A 21,972-nucleotide genomic window follows, 5' to 3' on the forward strand; every position below is an offset into this window, starting at 1 on the left:
GGCCTGGATCCCTGGGGGCCAGCGTTTTTGTTTTTCCTTTGGGATTTTTATTGAGCAAGCTCTGTGCTCTTCTGAGGAAAAAAAAAAAATGGATTGGGCTGCACGCCAGGGCCAGTGGCCTGGCCAAGAGGCCATTTGGCTCGTGACTCTGAGGACCCTCCGCTCTGCCTGCTAGGTTATTGTCTTTAAAGGCAGCAGACACCTGACCCCTTCTCTCCAACCTTGGCGGCTCCTGCAACAGATGAACACAAACTGAACAAGCCAGGCCTCTTCGCTCCCTTGCTATTCAGTTGGGGGAGGGGGGGCGCTGGAGCAGGGGCCAGCTTCAGTTCCGGGACGAGGGGTTGGAGAACCTGCAGGTCGCCCCCTCTCCCCAGCATCCGGCCTCACATCTGGGCTGTGGGTTCTCCTTCCCTTTCTCCTGCTACAAGCCCGCCCCTCCACCCCCTGCGCCCGCCGCACCCCACCCACCTCGTTAAGGGTTTAAGACGGGATTCAAAAATAGGCTCCTCTACAAAGAACTCTTAAAACTCAACAGTAAGAAAATGAACAACCTCTTTTTGAAACGGGCAAAAGGCCGGAGCACATACCTCACGGAGATAGACAGATGGCAGTAAAAACATGGGAAGATGCTCTGCATCCTCTGTCATCAGGGAATTGCACATTAAGAATCAATTAACACCAGGTGAAATGCCTACTAGCAGCCTCCTGGTCTAGCCCAGCGGTTTGCAAAGTGTGGGCCCTGGGCCCGCAGAGGTAGCATCTCTATTTGGACTCCAATTCCCGGGCCCCACGGCACACCTGTTGATTCAGACACTCTAGTGGTGGGGCCAGCAACCTGTGCTTGATAAGCTCAGAGGTGGGTGAGCCACGCGTGCCCGGACTTGAGACCCACCAACCCACATCAGGTTTTCTCCACCTCGACGCTGCTCACGCTTTGGGCCGGATCCTTTGCGTTGCTGGGGATGACCCCGTGCACTGTGGGGTGCGGACCAGCATCCCTGGCCTCTCCCTACTAGATATCAGTAACAGGCCATTCCTCAACCCCCAGGTGTGACAATCAAAACCATCTCCAGACAGAGCCAGCTGATGGTCCCCAGGGAAGAACCCCTGGCTAGAAGGAAGCCCCTAACTGGAGTGTCTCGAACACGGGATCACGTCAAACCGTTACTGCAACTTGCGGCCCGGGCACCACACGCCACGCCGAGCTGTCACTCCGCTGGGTCATCGAATCCTCTCAGCAACTCTGAAACAATCCCCACTTCGTAGCCAGTCCCACCTCACTGCCTACCAGCTGTGTGACCTTGGGCGACTTACTTAACCTCTCTGTGCTCAGCTTTCTCGGCTGCGAACTGCGGATATGATAGTACCCATCGGATAGGACAGCCAAGCACGTAAAACGGCAAGTCCTCGGCCCAGCGTCTGACACACAGTTAACGCCAGGTACGTATTAGCCTGTCTTCTTAGCACGATCTGGCTCGGGCTCGCCTCGAAGCGCATTTGTGTTCTCTGACCTCGTGCTGCCCCAGCCAGCAGAGGCCGGCCTGAGGGGAACAGAGCGGGCACAGCCCTGCCGGCGAGCAGAGCCCCTGGCATCACGGTGCGGGGGTGGCAGGAGAGGCTCGTGGTCTTCGGCACCTGTGGGAACTTCCTCTGGGCAGCCTGGTGCAGAGAGCGCTGGCTTGGCAGACGGTGGGCTCCGATGACACGGGCCGGGCCTGGGGGCCACGGCTATCCGCTCCCAGTGCTCCCCGCCTGGCATTTACGCCCCCTCGCCCCTCCTGCCCTGGGCACCCCCAGGGGGAAGGTGAGAAATGGCATAGGTCCTCCTCTGTAGCTCACGTCCCAGTAAAATATTTATTATTTCAAGAAATAAATCTTTAAAAAAAGAGAGAGGAGTCTCTATTGCTTCTCCGGAAGGTCACGTCCTTGGTGGCCACTGAGTTCCTGCAGCCGCGGGTGCCCAGGCCTTGAGAGGGCTCTCTGTGCGAGGCAGCCTCCTGCAGCCCACAGCAGGCTGTCTCCTCCTCCCAGAAAGGTGGAGGGGCAGGTCCAGGGGGGCCGGGTGGGGTTGTCCCCGGAGGGAATGGGATTATAAAACGGGGCAGGGTGGCAGTGTTTCTGAAGGTCCCCCCTGTTGAATCAGGCTCTGGGCTCGGGGGCGGGGCAGGCATGCTGCACAGAGGTGGACAGTTGGATCCAGAGGTGGTTTGATGCTGGAGGTAGGGACGTGGACGCAGCATTGACGGGGTAGGGGGCTACGTGGGGGTCAGGGGGCCTGGGCCGCCAGGAACTGGGCCAAGGGTGCCAAAGGGCAGAAGGCCCACCCCAAGCCTTTGCCTACAGTAGATGCTGGGGGCAGGGTTCCGGGGTGTCCGCAGAGGACGGGGCGGGGACCGAGGCTTCGGGAACAAACCCATGGTCTGGGATCACAGTCATGCCAGAAGGAGTCCAATGGGAAGAGAGTCGGGACGAGCGGGAGGGGGAACCAATTCAACCCAGGGTCTAGGTGGGCCCTGCACCCCCGACTGTGGTCCCCAGGTGCAGAGGGAGGGGAGCCGGGGAAAGTGGGAGGGGCGGGGCTAAGAGGGAGCATGGACGGGAACTCGGGAACTTGCCTGTCCTGCCCCAGTCCCCTGCCCCTTCTGTCCACACCCCCATCGACTCCAGAGGGAGAAGCCTGGACCCTCGGGCATCACTCCCCGGCCCCTCCACTGGGCCACCAGGCAGGCATTGCCCGGCTCCCTCTGGTACATCAAGGTGCTCCATCCTGGGCCCAGGAAGGACCAGGGCCCTCTCTCTGTCTGGTCCAGATCTGGCCAAGGGGCCTCTGACCACCTGCTCCTGGGGCAGCGGGACCTTCTGACCAACCCCGCAGCCACTTGGCTACGCTGCTGCCACGAGCCCCGGGGAGGAGGACGGGGAGCCTGCCTGCGGTGGGCACAGCGCGCTGGAACAAACTGCCCCCTGACCCCATGCCCGAGCTGCTCCCTCCGCCCCCTTCCTGGTCGGGAAGGGAGCCGCGGCTTGGGGCGTCCAGGGAGGGCGGGTCGCTGGAGCTTGGGATCTGCTGGTGCTTTCTCCTGCGGCAGGGACGGCCAGCTGGCGGGCACCCTCACAGGCAGTCCTGGCACAAGGCCACCTGGCCCTTACGGAAGTCTCGGCAAGGACAGAGCCGGCGGTACTTGGTGCTGGAGCCGGCACAGCTGAAGAGCAGCGGTTCCTTCTGCAGGAAGCACTCTTGGCCGGGCTGCGCGAAGGCCGGGTACAGGTGGTTCATCTCCGACTCGGTGCTGTCACAGGGTACCTGCAGCCTGGGTGGGCACCATGGGCGGCAGTCACTCAGCGGGCAGGGCGCAGGCGGCTGCAGCCAGGTGCTGCCCCCTCCCCCTCCCTGGCCCAGCCCACCCCAGGCCCAGTAAGGAGATACTTCCAGGAGGCGGCAGGACAAACCCCGGCCTGCAGCTCCTCTCCCACCTGCTGTGAGAGCAGAGGGTGGGCAGGAGGGTGGGGCTGCGGGCAGCTTTCATGGCCCAGACCCAGAGGATGCCCAGACAGGCTGGCAGGGGCTGAGGGAAGGAGGGAGGAGGGCGGTGACTGGGCAGGGGGCTTCCTGGGGTGGCTTGGGGTTGAGGCTTTGCCAGGAGTGTGGCAGTGTGACATGGATCTCCGACCGGAAGGTCTCTTCTGATCCCTCCTGACTCACTGGAACTGCTGGCAGGGCTGGGGGTGGGTGGTACCGGGAGGAAGGAGCTGCAGGTGAGCTGGCCCGCCAGGGAAAGGGCGCCGGGCAGGGCTCGCTCACTTCCGGAAGGCGTCCTGGCTGTTGAGCATGGGGAAGAAGGAGGGCTCGCAGACCAGCCCGTGGTCCAGGCAGACATCCGTGCAGGCCCTCCCGGCGGCGGCCAGCCAGGCCCGGAGGGAGTGAGCTGGGGGCCAGGCCCCGGGGACGGAGCTGGAGTTTCCGGCCCACTCCAGGTGGGTGGCATTGGGGGCCAGGACGAAGGGGCTCTGCGGGGCCCGGGCTCCTGGTGGGACAGGGCCTGGGGCTGCACAGAAGTCCTACAGGAGGAAAGCAACGTGAGGAGGGAAAACGGGACACGGAAGCCCCTGGCGGACGCGTGGGGGGAGCCTCGCGACGACGGCCATCGCAGAGGCACTGCCACCGCGGCTCCGTCCCCAGGCGGCCTTCTGGGCATCATTTCAGTGACTCCTTGCCGCAGCCCTACCAAGCGAGTACTGATGTGTCTCCAGCTGTTTTATGGGGGAGGAACAGAGGCTCAGGGAGGTCAGGGAACCTTCCCAGGGCCTCACCGCCAGCGGGCGGAGGCAGGACTGGGACTCGGGTCTATCTCTGAGTTGTCCACCCCGCGCCACCTGGCTGCTGGTCACCCACCCCGGGCACATGCACCCCTCCTGTGGTGGGGGCAGGCACCAGGGGCTGGCCAGAGCGCTCCCTGCAGGGGTCAGCTCCAGGGGCCAGCAGGGCCCAGCAAGTGCTTTTCTGTGAGCATCATGATGACATTCCTTGGGTGGCTGGGAGCCCAGAGTTCCAGGATCTGGCCCAGGCCTGGACCCCAACAAGTCCTCCCTTCTGGGGGCCTCGGTAGTCTTGTCTGTAATGCAATGGGCTAGAACCACTCTCTAGCCCCTGACGTTTGTGCGGTTGGGGACGAGGTTCAGACGGAGGCCACATTTTATCTGTCCAAAGAGCTAGTGGTTATAAGTCTGAGGGAGCAGCGCTTGCCTGGGCCATCTGTGAGCCCTTGTGGAGGCTCCGGTCCCCTGAGTGGGGGACAGGACTTCCACTTACACAGCAGCAGGCCCTTTCCGGGGTTCTCAGGGCAGAGGTCTTAACCCCCCAAACCAGTCTGCCGACTCTTCCTTGGGGATGGGGGGGGATCATCCACACTGACCATGCACTCGATCAGCTGCGAGATTTTAGACGACTCTAAAGTCCTGTGTTTCTGTGTTATGACAGGGGCTGGGCCTCCAAAGCTGAGCGTGGCAGTACCTGCCGCTTTCCCCGCCCACCTCCACCCCGCTGCTTCCGGAAAGGAAGTAAACGGACCGACGGACAGGAGGGAGAAGAAGCGGGAGTCTCACGGGGAGTCTGCCCTGGACAAGGGCGGCCCCCTCCTCCGATCCGAGGGCCCCAGGAGAGGGCCCCCCTACCTGGTGCTGGATGTAGGCGTGGATTCGCTCCAGCATCCCCTCACAGGTGTACTCATAGGGCAGGTAGGGGTCTACCTGTGGGAGGGACAGGCAGACACGTGGGGCGGGAGGAGATCTGCCGCCAGGGGCCTGGCCACGCTCCGCATTGAGGGCAGAGATCTGGGCCCCACACCCCGTGGCCGGAGAGCCAACCACCCACCCACCTCTGCTCAGATCCCCTGTTCCCGGGCTCAGGCCCCACAAGGCCCGGGCCAGGTCACCCCCACACACACCCCGCGCTGGTCCCAGCCGCACCGAGCTCCGCCCACTTCAGTAAACTCAGCACTCCACCTGGTCCTAGGCTGTGACACCTGCCCTTCCCACAGCCAACCCAGCAGACTCATGCTCCCCTCTGAGGCGACACCTCCTCCAGGAAGCAGTCCCAAGGAGCACTTTCCTCCGCGGCACCTCAGGCTCCCTCAGCGCGTTATCACTTCTCTGTGTCTCTCAGGCTTTGTGAGCCCCCAAGAGCCGGGACTGTGACTTGTTCACTGTCGACCCCCGCTGCCTGGCATATGGTAGGTGTTCAGGCGCATTCCCACAAAGGAACACAGGGACGTGGAGCGAGATGGCAGAGGCCACACGCCGTCCGTGGAAATATCTAAGTTTTAAAGCAGCCTGGGCTGGGGGCAGATGGGGGCGGGGGAGGAAGTAGCTGGAGCCGGAGGAGCCAAGAGAATGGGGGAGGTGCCCGCCGCCCGTGAGCAGGTGGTGGCAGACGTCCTGCTTCCTGAAGACCCCGGGGCTGGAGGCCCGTCCTGGGCCCTCTGGCCAAGGGGACATCCCCGACACTCATGCCGAAGAGGGTCCCAGGGGAGCAGTAGCCACTGCTGCCCATGAAACTGGTCCCGGCCACCAGAACTGATTCTCGGGGCAAGATCCCACCCAGCGGACTTTGTCCCCAGTCCAGTGTCACCTGCACTGTGAGTGGGGGCAGTTCCAGATTCCCAGGGGACCCCCAGGTCCTGCATCCAGCCACCATGTCACAGCCAACCCACCAGGCAGCCTGCAGCCCTAAGCTCAGCCTAGCCAGGTCCCAACCACCCTCCTCCGGAGCTGGTGGCCCCCGAAGGCCCCTGCAGCCAGCTGTGCCCCAGCAGTGCCTGGTCTCTGGGGGACGTCTCTCGAGCACACGCTTTCAAGTCCTGGTTATAAATAAAGATTTTCCCCTCCAAATGTCACTGCCTGCGCTACTCAGCACTTCCCCCATGTCACCCCTCCCCCCCCATGGTTCGAAGCCCCTGTCACACGGTAACTCAAAGGCCCCTGTGTGACGGGAGCGTTCTCAGCCAGCCGCGTCCCGCCTGCGGTGAACCCCCCGCCGCAGGAGCCAGCCCGCCTTGAAATTGCGCCCATTAGGTCTAATCACAGGTGTGCGCAGTAATCAGTCTCGACAGCGACAGGTGCCGGTCCTACAATGACGGCCCGTGATCACGAGCGGCCGTCAAGCGCCAGCACCCTCCTCTCCCCGCGCCTGGACGGAGAGGTGCCGAGGCGCAAGCCCACCGAGGCCGAGAGGTGACGGAAAGGGCCCCCCCGCGGAGCTGGGGGACAGCGGGGCTGCGTGCCGTGGGTCCCTCTCCCCTCCTCCTACCCCCCGCCCCGAGAAAGGCCCCGTCCTACGGCTCGCAGTACAAGCTCCGTCCCCTGATGGTGACTGTCATTGGCTCTCTCAGCCGCTGTCAGCCGTCCTTACGTCAGCTTTCTAAAATAGGATTCTGGGAATTTCCCAGGCTGCACGTTTAAAATGCGCACTCCCAGGCCCTCCCCCCGCCCCCCCGGACGGCCCGGGAATCAATCTCCCCAGGTGATTCTCAGGTCAGGGGGTGACCTTTCCGAGGGCGGGGTTGAGAGCAGAGGGGCCCCGGACGCATTCTGGGCCCAGCTGCCAGTCTCAGCTTGGCGGATTCATCATACCTTAGCTCCTTGACTCTTTGGTTACTGTAATTTTTAAATTGACTAATTAACAAAATTAAACAGATGTTCATGGAAAAAAAAAATTAAAAGGAAAAACAGTAAAAGGAAGCTTTCCTCCCAGCCCGACACCCAGCCCCTCCCCCAGAGCAGCCGGCGTTACCAATTTCTTGTGTGTCCAGCGTCCAGCCAGCAGTGACGTGTGGGTGGGCACATTTACTCCCCCCGCCTGTCCCCAACCCCCCGGTTTTCCTGAGGACGGGAACAGGCTCGCCACAGGGCTGGGTACACTACTCACTGAGCTTAACAATCTGTCTAGGAGGTTGGGCCAGACCTGAACCAAGGGGTGGACAGAGCCTTTTCCCCCTCGCACCCCCCCTACCCCCGCCCTGAGATAGAAGCCCTGGAGGATTGCGAAATGGGATCCCTGAGACAGAAGGTACCTACTGAGGAGTGAAAAACCAAAACACACACGAAACCAGAGCCTTCCTTCCTCACCCAGGCTCCCTGGAGCACCCAGGCTCCCTGGAGCAGCCCCACGTGCAGCCAGCTCTCGCTGGCTCAGCTCGGAAGGGGCAGGCGGGAGTGCTGGTGGATGGAGCTGGCAGGTAAGTGCCTCGGTTTCCTGCTCCCCGACATACCTGCCTCTCAGAGGGCACGGCTGGCACTGGGGCTGAGCCAAGGTGACCTGCTCGATGACACACCCTGTCTCACTCTGTCGCTCCAGGACCTGCCTTCCTGGTTCACCTCCCAAATAAACTACTAATGCTCAAGTCCTGCCTCCAGGTCACTTGTAGAGGGACCCAATCTAAGACCATCCGGGACCTGGAGCAACTAACAGCACGGGAGATGTGCTTAAGCCCAAGCCGGGGGTTCTCTTCCCCTCCCCTGAAGCTGGTACAGGGTCACGTTCAGACACTTTGTAGGTCAACCTGGCCCTATCTGTACAACCAAAGATGGGTGTGGGCAGTGTCCTTCTTGGCACTGTCACCAGAGAAACACAAAGAGACGGAAGGTGGGAAGGATGCTGGAGGGGGTGGGGTAGGTAAGGGATTTGGAGGCCGTTTGCTAAGGGGATGGACAAAGGCCGCGGGTCCGAGTGCAGGGGAGGGCATTAAAAACTGCGACCCTGTCCCTGTCCCAGGCCAGGACAGCCGGGCAGGGCTCTGGGCCCAAAGCTCAGGCCTCACGACCCTGTGGGGCGGGGGTCCACCCCCTTGAGCCTAGCAGTGCCCCCACATCCCAGAGGAGGCAGACGCGCCAGCCGCTGTGTGTCCTCCCCGGGCGGGGCCGTCCCCTGCAGAAAGAACCTGTCCATCATGTCACTCGCTTGCAGTGGCCTCCGACCCCCCAAGTCTCACGATCTCTGATTCTGCCCCTAGACCCACGAGCTCATCGCAAGCAGCGCTCCAGGGACACGGTGCCGTGAAGGGGACGGGGACGCTGGGCGGCGGAGCCTATTCCGCTCGTCCTGGCGTCTGAGCTACAGCCAGAAGTGGGGCCGCGGGGACCGTGGCGTGCAGGGGGCTGTTCGCACGGCCTGGCCCCCTCCCGGAACGAAGGCACCAGAAGAGCACGGGGGTGTGCGACTTCACGAGCCCCTCCTCACGCTCACCCCCACCCGCGCACGTGCGCTCACACACACCAACGCACACCCGGAACGTTCTAGCCCCGTGCTGCTCAGAGGGTGTCTCCCAGGTGGACACCCCTGGCGCCACCCCCAGCCCTCCTTGGAAAGGCAGGACTTGCCGAATCTTTCTGCACGTGAGAGTTTGAGGTGTGCGGCTAAAGAGCCACAGACCGCAGCGACGGCCAGGTTCATCCCGAACGCTTACTCACTGCCTAACTTGGGCCGGGAGTGCTCGGAGGGCTTGCCCCGCCCCCGTCCCCGCCCCCAGGCGCTCCGCTCTGTGCCAATGCCGGATCCAGGGCTGCCAGGGAGGGTTGTACAGGTTGCTCACTGCACAAAGGGACCCCTCCCCCACGTCTCCCCACGTCTGCGAGGCTGTCAGATCTGCCGGCCCCGGCCTGTGGGTCTGAAGTCACCGAGAGGGGCATCTTTTCTAAAAATGGCAGAGGTCCGCGGCATGTTCTGGGGCTGGGGCAGTCCTGGCTGGGTCCAGATCTCACCTGGGTTCTCATGATGGCCTTGATGGCCGCTTCGAACTCGTCGGAGTTGTTGTAGTCCACGGTCCACACGTGGGGCTTGCCGATGAAGTTCTCTGCATAGGGGTGCTGAGAGAACACCTGGCCGGGGCAGGGGTTCTGGCAGCTCCTCCTTTGACCTCCCAGGCCCCACCCCCCAACCCATGTGGCCCACCTTTCCCTTCACACCACACCTCAGTCTCCCTCTCCCAGGAGCTGCAGGGGTCCCCACCTCAGACCCTTCCCACTCACCTCTCTGGAGGTGGGCTTGCCCCGGAAGAACTCGTGGTTGAGGGAGCTGTGGGGTGGGCTGAAGCGGGACTGCAGGAAGACGCAGCCGTTGGCGATGGCCTCCAGCGGGGCGGGACCCTCATAGGGGAAGCCGAACCCGATGAAGAGCTAAAGAGGCCAGGCGACACAGGTCAGGGCAGGCGCCACAGCCCAGGAGCCTTGCGAGGCCAGGAGCAAGGCTGGGGTTGGGACCTTCCTTCACAGGAGACAGCGGGGCAGTAAAGACGGCCTGGACCAGCCGTGCGTGTGGCAGGCACTTCCCTCTCTAGGCCGGTTTTCCCGCTTGGGGAACAAGGGGGTCCCATTAGGCAATATCAATGGCCTCTTCCTGCTCTGACAGGCTAAGATGCTGCGGGGAGGAGAAACAGCGAGGGTCTCGAGTTCAGAAGGCTTCAGACCCACACCTGCAGCTGACCTCGAAGGACCTTTACTCACTCATCCTGAAAGCATTCACTCAGCACCCCGCTTGTGCTAGGAGTGCCCCCAGGGCCGGCCCCCCGGAAGGCACCTGATAAGCGATTCCGAAGGCTGGGTTGCCGTGTAAGGGTATTCAGGTTGTTCACTACACAAAGGTACCCTCTCTCCACCCCGACACACTCACGCGCACTCACGTGCACATGCACGCACGCACACACACACATTCGAGCCTGAGGAAGGAAGCTCTGGTGAGGTCAGGGCAGGACCTGGAAGCTGGCTGGACACTCTCCAGCCTCAGCTGACACTTTGCGGTCCTGCCCACTGTGCCAGCCGCCACTCCAGGGACACAACTCAGGGACTTCCAGAAGCAATTACTCAGAACTGACGGCCCCACGGGACTCCAGCTAGGAGCACCCCCGCCATCCCCAGCCTGTCACCCCCTCACTGGCTCTGGAAACTAGGCCTGACCGGAGTCCACTGGGCCGGGGTATGCGGGTGGCCCAACCTCTCCCCCATCACTGAGCCTTTCACTGTGGGGCCCCCCCTGCTTGGTGCACACCCCGTTTCTGTCCCCAGCTCTGGCCAGCCACCGGAAGGCCTGGACCTGAGGCTCAGGGCAGCGGAGCAAGCTGGGGCCTGTCCGCACACGGAAGGCGTCATGAGCGATGACACGGGGCAAGACAGGCGCGTGGGGCGCCCCTCGGTGTCTGCGGCGGGCTGGGCCGAGGAGCGCGCGGGGGGCTCACTTTGGCCTTGCGCAGCAGCTGCTGGAACTCGGGCTGTGGCAAGAGGCCGTGGTTCTTCACGAAGGCGGGGACCTCGGGCGGCCGCTGGCTCTCATAGTACACGGTGCCGTGGATCTCCATGTACTTGCTCAGGATGCCCAGCGACTTCTCCTTCCCCTGGAAGGGGACAGAGACAGGTGGGAGCCCCGCCCCCGCCACGGAAGGCCAGGCCGGCAGGGGAAAGACCCCTGGACTGGGGGTCAGAGGACGTGGGGCCGTCAACCAGCTGTGTGACCCCGGGAAAGGTCCTCTCCTCTCCGATCCTCAGTTTCTTCGTCGAGTCTGTTCGCTGAGGCTTCGAGTCTATTTTTAGCTGTGGAACTGTTTTCTTTCCAAAGAAATTCTCTGGGGACCAACATTCGAGTGCATCTAGGTGAAGCTGCTTGGCCTCCCCTGAATCCCTGGTGACCTCCAAGGACCTTGGAGTTGTGGAACTCTCTGGAGCCCGTCTATCCATCCCTCATCCACCCATCCCTTCATCCTTCCCTCTGCCCATTTATCTATCCATCCATGTATCTCTCCATCTACCCTCCGTCTAACTATCTCTGCTTCTCTCCCTCCACCCACGTACCCACCCACCCATCCTGTTCATCCATTCATCCCTCCTCCTCCCATCTACTATCCATTCACGCATATAGCGTTCATCCATCCATCCATCCACCCAACCACCCATCTATCCATGCAACACATATTTAGTGAGCACCTGCTAAGTAGTGGCACTGAGCTCAGTGCTGGGAGCACAGCAGGCTCCAGACAGAGTACTTGTTCTCATGGAGGACAAGTTTTTCACCTGTGAGTGAAAAACCTACAGACTAGCAAAGGGTCAGCCCCTGCAGACCCGAGAATCCTAAATCCAGGTTCCCCTTCCCCTCAACCCAAAGGGGCTGGACACGGACACGGACCCAGTCTGCAGGGGAAGGGGACAAAGGGAGGCAGAGCATAGATAAACAGAGGGCACCTCGGCCTCTGGGCACCCATCTGACCCCAGGGCCAGGGCCCTGAGCTGGGAGTTGTGGTCAGTATGGAACCTCAGTAGGTATAAGCATGAGATTTACTGCTTCTCGGGATTTTTTGAGAAGAGAGGAAAGGACAAGCAGGGTGGAAAGTAGCTTCAAGATCATGGACAAGGATGGGGACAGGGGAGGGGGCTCTTTTCAGGAAAGGCTGGTTCCCAGAAGGCCAACGGGCCAGAGAGAAAGAACCCATGGTCCTCCCACAGCCTGCTGGCCAGCCATGACAGGTCAGACAGCAAGGAGCTTTGAAGAATGTTATCGATGTACATCAACACAATGAACAATTCACATTTTGAAACTTAAACTGGAAATTTGTCATAAGGAGGCCTTCCACTCTGGGTAACAGCACACTGCGTAACAAAGACCAGCCCTGCTTCTGAGAATAACCCAGAAATATGGGGCTATGTGGAAACACCTGTGAAGGCCATGACATTCTAACAGCGAATGAAGAATTGCAAGGCCAAGATCCAGGAGAAGAAGAAAGAGAGATTGCTGAGGCCAGCATGGGGTCGGCTTTCCCCCTGGCGGGGCACCTGCAGATTCCAGGGGCAGCATCTAGGTGACAAAGCAGAGCTTTTGGTCGCCTTGCAGAGCTGGTAGACAAAAGGCAGAGTTCCCTGCAGAGGAGAGGGAAGCCTGATGAATCCCATACATTGGGTTGGAACTGAGGAATTACACCTGAAAGAGAGGCTGGACCAGAACTAGGGCCTTCGGGGGCTGAACTGTTTTAAATCAGCTCAGTCACCGTCATGGGTTAAAGTGATCCGGGCTTGCTAGAGCCCCCAGCCGAAAGCCAAGAGAAGAAGTAAGCCCTCTCCGGAAGAAAAGAGCACCATCCTTGACCTCAAATGATTTCTACAATTATCCGTATTCATTTTCCAGAACTCCAAAAAATAAAAATAAAAAAGGAACCAATGAAATCCCAGTCGAGACCCCAGCAGGCCCTTTTGTAGAAATTGACAAGCCGACTCTAAAACTCATTTAAAAATGGGAAGGACCTAGAATATACAAAACCACTTTGAAAAACAAGAAGTGAGCGGAATTATATTCCCTGATTTCGAGATGGTGTGATAGTGACTTCAAGATAGATCAATGGAACCAAACTGAGTCCAGAACCAAACAGAAATAGACCCACATAGGTACGATCAATTGATTTTTGACAAAGGTCCAATGATATATCAGTGGGAAAAGAATAGTCTTTTAAACAAATGGTCATAGAACGTTGGATACCTAGATGCAAAAAAAGAAATAGAACTTCAATCCATACTTCATATCATATATAAAAATTAATTCAAAATGGATCATACACTTAAATGTAAAACCTAAAACTATAAAACTTATAGAAAAAAAAAAAACAGGAAAAAATCCTTGTGACCTTGGGTTAGACAAAGATTTCTTAGATATAATGTCAAAAGCACAATCCATAAAAGAAAACATTGAACTTCATTAAAACGAAGAACTTTTGCTCTTTGAAAGATGCTGTTGAGAGAAAGATAAAGCCACTGACTAGGAGAAGATATTTGCCAAGCAGATGTAAAGAACTCTAACAACTCCATAATAAGAAAATAATTGACACAATTTTTCAAACAGGCAAAATTTTTGAAAAGACGCTTCACTAAAAAAAGACATATGGAAGACAAATAAGCACACAGAAATATCTTCGACATCATTAGTCATCAGGGGATTACAAATTAAAACCACAGAAGATATTGCACACCTGTTAAAACGGCTAACGTTAAGAAGACTGATCAGACCAAATATTGATGAATTCGTAAAGGAGTTGGAACTCTCAGACGTTGCTGGCAGGATTGTAAAATAACACAACCGCGTTTGTTAAAAAAGTTAAAGCGTCAAATAGTTTTACAATATAACCCAGCCGCTTCACTTCTAGGTATTATCAAGAGGAATAAAAGCAAACTTCCGTTCAAAGATTAGAACACGAATGTTCATAGCAGCTTTATTTGTAATAGCCAAATACTCAAAACCACCCAAATGCCCATTAATAGATGAGCGGATAAATAGAGTGCGGTAAGTCCACCTAATAGGATATTACTCAGCTATTAAAAAGGAATAAATTATTAATACATGCAACGCTATGGATGAATCTCAACATAATTATGCTCGGTGAGAAAATCCACACAAAACGAGTCTATATAACTTCGTTTATAGAAAATTATGGAAAATGAAAACAAATCTAAAGCGACAGAAAGCAGATCACCGGTGGCCTGGAGATGAGGAGGAGGAGATGACAAAAGCCAGACAATAAACACAGACCCACAGGAGATCTAGAAGCCGGAGTTAGTTACCAGACACAGACTTCAAGGTAAATAGGCTGAATAGAGTCAAGGAAATAGAAAATAAGATTTGAAATCAAATAGGGACGTTAGAAATTAAAACGACCGTGACCGAAATGAAGAACTCGATGGAAGGACCCAGAATATGCGAAACCACAGCAGAATAACACAGGAGGTTAAACGCAGTTGAAGACAGGATTCATTGAGTCAAAGAGCAAAAGAAACTATCCAGAGAAACTAAAGGGTAGAAACTAAAGTAAAGAATGTAAACTTCGACGGACGCGCGATTGGAGTCCGAGAAGTAAATGAGAGGTTGGGCCGGAAGCAATAATTAAAGAGATAATAGCTGAGAATTTTCTAAAACTAGGGCAAGATCAAACCATAGATTTGAAAAGATCTACCAACTCCACGTAGGATAAATCCAAAGAAGACCACATGAAGCATCTCCTAGTAAAACTTCTGAAAACCAAACGAACAGAAGTCATAAAAGCGGACAAAGGAAAATACAGATGACCTTTAAAGGCACCACAGTGAGACACTGACTGACTCTTCGACAGAAACGATAGAAGCCAGAACACAATAGAATATTCTCCTAAGGCTGAAAGACAATAACGACTAAGCTAGAATTCTGCTACTGCCAGCATATCCTCCAAGAATAATGGTGAAATAAAGACATTTTTAGAAAATGTTTGTAAAATTAAAACACAATAAGAGCATATCAGCGAAATGGATACAATTAAAGCATTTTAAGGTTCTTTCATTACCCCATAAAGGTAAAAGTATTAATTTGTATTAAACTTTGGTAAGTCAGGGATGCATGTTATGACCTTTGGGTAGCCACTTTTATACTCTTTTTAAGGGACTATAAAAGAGTATAATGAGTCAGCTAAGGGGGGAGTGGATTTAAAAATATATATCAATGTGAAAGAGACAAGAAATAAGGGGGAAAAGAACGTGGACCAGTCAAGAAAAAGAAATAGATATCAACTAGGAAGATGGTAGAGTCAAAGCCAATGACATCAACAATCATACTAAATGGAAAAGGACTAATTTTAAAACTGAATATGCTCATAGGGAAAAAAATCAGACCAGCAATGTAAAGTATAAGAAAATGTTGCTGAAGTCCTCATTCGACTTGCCAATTCCATTGCCAGAGGCAGCGATCACGCGTGCTTTTTTCTGGGTGCCTCTATAAGGCACACGCACGCTGATAGGTTCGTCATACAGTTCGGCAAATTTTTCCCGCCTCGTCTCTCTCACACCCTATGTACGTATGTAAACAAAGTGTCACAAACCATCTTTACTCTTAATACACGGAAGGTCCCATGATATTCTTTAATTCTATTATTTCTGTGTCGTTCTAGTTCATGTTAAAAGGCTTGTTAAGACTCTCCCAGTGGACAGAAGAAGACAAATACTGTAGGGTTTCGCTTATCCATGGAATCTAAAAAGAGTCGAGGTCACAAAAGCAGAGAGTAGCTGGTGGTCGCCAGGGTAAATGTGGGAAACGGGGTGGGGGGGAGGCTGGTCGAAGGGGAGAAACCTTCGGTTCTAAGGGATCCCATGGGCGGTGTGATGACTACTGCACTGCACACTTGACATTTGCTAAGACAGTAAATCGTAAGGGTCCTCACCACCCCAAAACCAAAGGGAACTATGGGAGGCGGGGGTGTCAAAGAGCTTGACCGTGGTGGTCATTTCACGACAGATGCGGACATCAAGCCATCGTCCTGCATAGCTTAGGTGTATGCGGTTTGTCTTTGTCAGTTACACCTCAAAAAGGTTGAGACAAATCTCAGAGCTCTGAGTAGATTCCACGACTCATCCATAGGTTGCGATCTGCCGTTTGAAAACCCTCCAGGCTCCCGCAGACAGTGATTCTGAGATCTGGAATATCTTTCCAGCCTCAGGGAGGGTCTGCCCTGCGCCTGAGCCAGTGGCCTCTCCCCCTCCTGTCCCCTGGGACTTCACGCTCTACTAAAATGGCAGCAGGAAGCCTGAGCCTCGAGCTCTGCTTTCTGGGGACCCAGAATAAGACAGGCCTCCTTGGCACAGCCACCAGCAAAACCCCCACCTTGACCCTGGCTGCCACTCGCGCAGGACGCGATGACCTGACGTCACCCTCTCTCCTCCCTCCTCCACTTCCCTGCCACCTGGTCCCCGATAGCACTGTCATCCAGCCGCCTCTGATTTCCTTCAGTCACAAACAGAGTCACAGAGCAAAGCTGTCTTTTTTTTGGAAGCGGCTTCTTTGAGGCCTGCTGAACAGCGTGGCTCCTGGCAATCACAGTGGCTCCCGAGCGGGAGAGAAAACCCTTCTCCCCCAGACTTCGTGGCTCTCATGCTCTCGGGGTAGTTTCTTAACGGTGTTTTCTGATAAAAGCGGACACGGCCTGTGCTATCCCCTGTCCCCAGTGCCCGGGCTTCTGTGGCAGCCAGCTCGTTGAGCATCCTCTGATAAGGGCCTCTCGTCCCTCTGCCCGCAGCAGGCACTGACACCTCAGCCCAGGTGTGGGACCTTCGGTCCTGCCCCCAGAGCTTCTGTCTGCCACGATCCGAGGCTTTATAACCCGGGACGCTATGGAGAGCTGGAGTTAAGTGTCCTGGCTCTGGAGTTGGAGGCGGGTTCGAATTCCAGCTGTGCCCATGACGAGCTTGTCATTCTAATCATCTGTGCCCAGGTCCCTCAGGTGTAATGGGCACGATGCCACGTGGCACCTGCCTCACGGTGTGGCGGGTATGCGTATGTGAGCGCTAGGACACAGTAAGCTCTGGGCGAATGAATGTTAGCAGCACAGCCCATGAGCTGATCTATCCTTTCTCCTCCTCCTTCGGTCACAGAAGGCCAGGACTGAGCTGGGCACGTGGCTGCCTGGAGCAGGGCCACTTCCAGCATCCCCTGAAACTGGGCAGGGCCACGTGGCCGGGATCGAGCCAAGGGGCAGTGTGGGGAAGGGGTAGTGTGTGACGTCCAGGAAACAGCCCTAAACGTGGCCCTTCCTGGCCCCTTCCTCCTTCCTGCGGGCTGGAGGACACATAGAATGACTGACTCGTCGTGGCCATCTTGACCCACGAGGCAGGACTCGGGGCAGAAACTACTGTCGGCGAGGAGACAAGGCCAAGGCAGTCCACACCGGCCCTGGACCGACACCTCCAGAGTTTGTGACAGGGAAGAAAACACACGTCCATCTTGTTTAAGTCACTGTTAGCTTAGCCTAGTCCTCACCAACACAGTGTGCGAATTATTAGTAAGGTGGCCATGTGACGACGGGACGCGACGCAGGGCACAGGCACTGCGCAGTGCGTTTCCCAGGTCGGCATCTCTGTCACTCACCTTCCCCTCACGTGCCTGCCCAGGTCGATAGCCTGACCTGGGAGCTGGACCCCGCCCCTCCCCAGCACCTGCCTCTCCCCTCACAGGTGCCGTGACCCCAGCAAGCCGGATGGAATGGGGCGGGAGCATCCCCAGGGAGACCGTGTGAGAGGGGACAGGAGCAGGAGGAGGAGGGAGCACACTACGGTCACCATACCTGGAGCTGCCTCGTCGTCAGGGGGCAGAGGAAAGAGGAGAGAGAACAGGTGAGTGACCGGGAGGGTGGGCACCCTTCCGCACGGGAGGCACTTCTCCGGGGGCGGCCCTGAGGGTGGGTTCCTGTGCCCACCCTTCCCCTGCCTCGTCCACTGCCTCCTCCCACGGGAACCCCCAAGTCCAGCCTAAAGCCCCTTTGCTGGGCTTACAGCATTTGTTGATCTATCTTAGGGAGGGTGGAAAGTTAGGTCACAGTCCTCGATAAAGGACATTTGAGTCTGTGGCATTTGAGAGTGGGGGTGGGGAGGAGGACAAGTTACTAGCTCCCGGGCTGGTGTTTCCTGTGGCAATTAGGGACCGCTTCTCTGATCCATGAGTGGGGACGTTTCTGTGTCCAGTAAGTGCTGGGGGTGACCCATGGGAGCCCAGTCCTGGGGGGGGGCTCCCGGGGGCGGGGCGGGCGGGCTGGTATCTGGGGCCCCGGGCGGCCGCCGAGCTCACCTTCCAGATACTGGCCTCCTTGCCGTACACCACAGCCATGTTGCCGGCCTTGCCGCCCTTGATGAGCTGCTTCTCCGTGTCGTTGAGCTCCTCGGACACGAAGCCCATGAAGGAGTTGTCCGGGGTGTGAGCTGCAGCCAGACCACGGGTCGGGAGGGGGTCACCAGACAGCCGAGGACACACCCGGGTCTACTGAGACCAGCCTCAAGGGAGGGGTCCCGGGCGGGCTGGGGACCAGGGGGCTGGGGACCGGGGGGCGTCTGATGGGGAGAGGGGGTGGTTATCCCTTCGTGCCCTGGAGCAGAGGAAACCCGAGAGGTCACCTAGTCTCCTTGTCTTGTTTTCACACGAGGGAACTGAGGCACAAGGTGGGCAAAGCCCATCACGCTGCCACCTCGGCCAGCGCCCCGCCCTGGTCCACGCCCCTGGTGTCCACGCCCCCTGGTGTCCACGCCCCTGGTGGCCACGCCCCTGGTGGCCACGCCCCCACCTCCGCTGCCCTCGCGCCTTTTCTCCCGAGCGATCCTTTCCCATTTGGGCCCGATCTGGTCCCTCCTCTGCACAAAATCCTGCACTGTGGCCTCATACACTTTGTCCCCACAAAGACCTGCAGGACCTGCTCCCCGCCCTCTGCCCAGTGCGACGGCCCCTCACGCCCCGTCCCCAGGCCCTGCCAGGCACACTCCTCGCTCACACAGGTCTCTGCTCACGTGGCGCTGCTCAGGGACCTTTCCGGCCCCCGTCAGTCTCTGGCCCCTTACCCTTATTTTTGGTCCCGGTGCTCCCTGATTGGACATCGTATTGTATATTGATTTGTTCGCGTGTTCTTGTCAGACTACAAGCCTGGTGAGGGCAGAAGCCGTTTTGTTCACTTCTGTGTCCTCAGCCCCTGGGACAGCCCGGGGGGCTGGTTTGGGAACGTGGGAGGCATCTCGCTCTCACCTCCAAGCGTCTGCCCTCTGCCCTCTGCCCTCTGCCCTCTGCCCTCTGCCCAGAGGGAGGGCCCTCCTCCCTTTTCTTAGATGAGAAAAATCCTACTCAGCCTTCAGAACCCCCCTCACATGTCACCTCCTCTCCTCCCAGAAGCCTTCCCTGGGGTCCCCGTGTCCTCCCCTCTGCGGCCCCACCACACTATGCTCGGGTATCCGTTAAATCTCAGAGCTCGCGCCGACTTACCCGTCCCCAGAACGCAATGCGCCAGAGGCAGAGGTTGTGTCTGAGCCTGTGCTACCTACTGGTCAGTGTCTGCCATGGCAGGGATGGAGGCACAGGCACACGTGCCATTACTTGCAAGGCACGAGGTCCCTCCCTCCCGTGTAGAGGACCTTGAATAGAATATCTATCGAACCCCGGAACCCCGTTACCTAGACTCTACCTTCCCGGGTAAGAGAGGCTGCCTCCCCATAACAGCCCTGATTCTAACCAGATACCCCATCTCTTCGTCTCGGATGCCCATTATCCACATGTGAGCATTTCTGAAACTGAGATGCACACTTTGGTCAAACATGCAGATTTAATATAGTATTTCTACCCACTCCTCGACATCCGCAAAAAGCCACAATCGATATCTGGTGCATCTCAGAAGAGGTGATGGTTTCCTGCTGAAGTGTCCAGAAAGCTCATGGATTCTCGGGAATGAAGACCTGAGTTTTCATTGGTTTGGGCGGGTCTCTGCTGGTCTCAGGCAAAAGATCTAGAGCTTCAGAGGCATAAGGGGGCCCGGGAGGCCTGGCGTCACTTCTGCCACGGCCAGGGCACCAGCAGCCGTCCTGTCTCGGGAGGCTCTGCCCAGGCCAGGGGAGGCCAGGAGGGCAGACCAGACCCTCCCTGACTCCACTTACCCGCCCAGCTCCAGCCTTGCTCTGGCTCTGGCTGGGGCCGCCGCCCAGGCCTCTCTCCCAGATTCTACTTCCTCCCTATCCCCCATTCCGCCACCTCCTCCGGAAGAGACAGGTTTTAGACACAATGAGCTAAACCAGTGGACATGGGACATGAAGTATTACAACCAATTAAAATAACAGGGACCATTAAGCCTTGAGCTTCGGGGGCCAGGGCAAGGTTAAGGCTGGGCCAGGCAGCCGGCCTCCCAGTTAGCTCACCGGGGAAATCAAGTGGCTAGATGGGGAGAGAGGTCTGCCTGTGAACTTCATCCTGCACTTGGCACATTGGCAAGCCTCTCTGGGTTTTGTTTTCTCTCTCTTTAATTTATTCAATCAATGACCATTTTCTGAGGACCTCGCAAGTCTCCAGGGAAATAAAGATAAATCAGCCAATGGCTCCTTTTTGTATGATTGATAATCTATCGGTCGAAACAAATGTGTAAGCAAATAACTCTCAGATCCTTCAATATATGCTTTAACAGAATGAGGTTTAAGAGTTAACGAAACACTCTGCCTAGAATAAGATGAGAGGAGTCGGTCAGTGAAAGCGACGGTAGAGAGTGGACATTCAACTTGGGGTTTTGGAGAACGGATAGGAGTTTGCCAGGTTCAGACTGCCACACACCCAGGGGGACTCCACCCCAGGACAAGTTCTCATGTTCTCAGCACAGATTATGGCAGAAGCTCTTAACCCACCTCCTGCTTCCCCCTCCTCTACCACTGGCCCCTCTGCAGTCTGCGGAATAAAGTGTCTCCAAAACCCTTTTCTCCGTGGCGTTCTCTAGCTCAGGAAACTACAGTGAATCTCAAATGACAGCATCCAATATAAACTCAGGAACCTTTGCTAAAAGACCCGCCCCCCGTCCCGGATCCGCCGTGTCCCTCTCACGCGCCTCGGAGCTCATTTTCCAAGGCGCTCACTCTGCTCTTTATCCTCTCTATCATGCGTGCTGCTACCTGCCACTTCCTGCGCCTCCAGAAATCTGCTCCCTGGGACTCTCCCCACTGCACTCGCCCCCCTGGGAGCACCATGTTAGGCCCGTTAGACCCGTTAGATGGCCCGTTAGGACAGTCACTCTTTTCTTAGAGAAGCCTCACGCAACCTTGCAATGGGCCCTGGGGTGGGAGTCTGGTCCCCACAGAGCCTTGTGACCTCAGATGGCACACTCTACCTGTCTGGGCCTCAGCTTCCTCATCTGGGCTCCAAGGAAGCTTCCTGCCTTCCCGACCTTCTGGGAGCCAATCAAGCCATTACTTACAGACCCAGAATCGGCGTCTGCCTCTAACACAGCTAGAACCGGGAGAACAAATCAAATGGAAACTCTCAGCGCCTCAAGAGACGCACCGATTTGACAGACTAAGTGAAAATCAGCTACTTTACTTGCATCGAGCTCCTTGGGACCCTGCTCAGAACTCGCTTCGCCCTTAATTTAGTTATAGTCCTGGCGGGGGTGCTGATCCAGCTCTCCGATCCGAGCCTTCAAGAGCCACGGATTAGATGTGCAAGATGCTGCCGGCGGCCGATACACTGACAGCAATTAAAAGTGACAGCTGATAGCCTCCCAACAAGGAGAAAAAGAGCTGTATCAAACAGTGACATAAGAGGCCACTTAGCAAGGGGACACAGCTCTGCACACCTCTGCCGTCCCCGGGGGAGGCCCCCTACACCAGGGAGGTAGAGAACTGACCGAGTTGTCAAGAAAAGGCTAAATTATTTCTGACATGTCGCATGTAAGAGGGTAGGTCGGCGTATGTTATATGTTTTAGAGTCTCGTTAAAAATAGCTAGAGCCCAGCTCTAATTCCTTGCCCGAAGCCCATCATCCGAGGGGTCGCATGGGGGCCCCGGCCCCTGCCTGCAGCCTCGCTTCCCCTTATCCCCGATGTTGGAGCCTGCCGGAGCGCTTGAGTTTCCAGAACCTTCCAGTTCTTTCCACATCCACCTTCACTACTTCTGTTCCCTTCGTGTGGAAAAGCCTGTGTGCCCTGC

General features: G+C 57.0%; 1 protein-coding gene across 1 annotated transcript in view; it reads right to left on the reverse strand.

The window, feature by feature from the left end:
- Positions 1-1,746: 1,746 nt before the first annotated feature.
- The window catches only part of MGAT5B (alpha-1,6-mannosylglycoprotein 6-beta-N-acetylglucosaminyltransferase B), a 59,875-nt gene continuing 39,649 nt past the window's right edge, over positions 1,747-21,972 (reverse strand). Inside the window, exons 11-17 of the mRNA XM_039859368.1 lie at positions 18,104-18,234; positions 10,728-10,883; positions 9,526-9,672; positions 9,259-9,375; positions 5,176-5,250; positions 3,806-4,062; positions 1,747-3,314 (exon numbers count right to left, since the gene is read on the reverse strand). Of these exons, the coding sequence (XP_039715302.1) occupies positions 3,116-3,314; positions 3,806-4,062; positions 5,176-5,250; positions 9,259-9,375; positions 9,526-9,672; positions 10,728-10,883; positions 18,104-18,234 (1,082 nt within the window). The 3' untranslated portion in view covers positions 1,747-3,115. The remainder of the gene's footprint in view (positions 3,315-3,805; positions 4,063-5,175; positions 5,251-9,258; positions 9,376-9,525; positions 9,673-10,727; positions 10,884-18,103; positions 18,235-21,972) is intronic.

Source organism: Pteropus medius, unplaced genomic scaffold (assembly GCF_902729225.1).
Source record: "Pteropus medius unplaced genomic scaffold, Ma_sr-lr_union100, whole genome shotgun sequence".
Classification (NCBI taxonomy): domain Eukaryota; kingdom Metazoa; phylum Chordata; class Mammalia; order Chiroptera; family Pteropodidae; genus Pteropus; species Pteropus medius.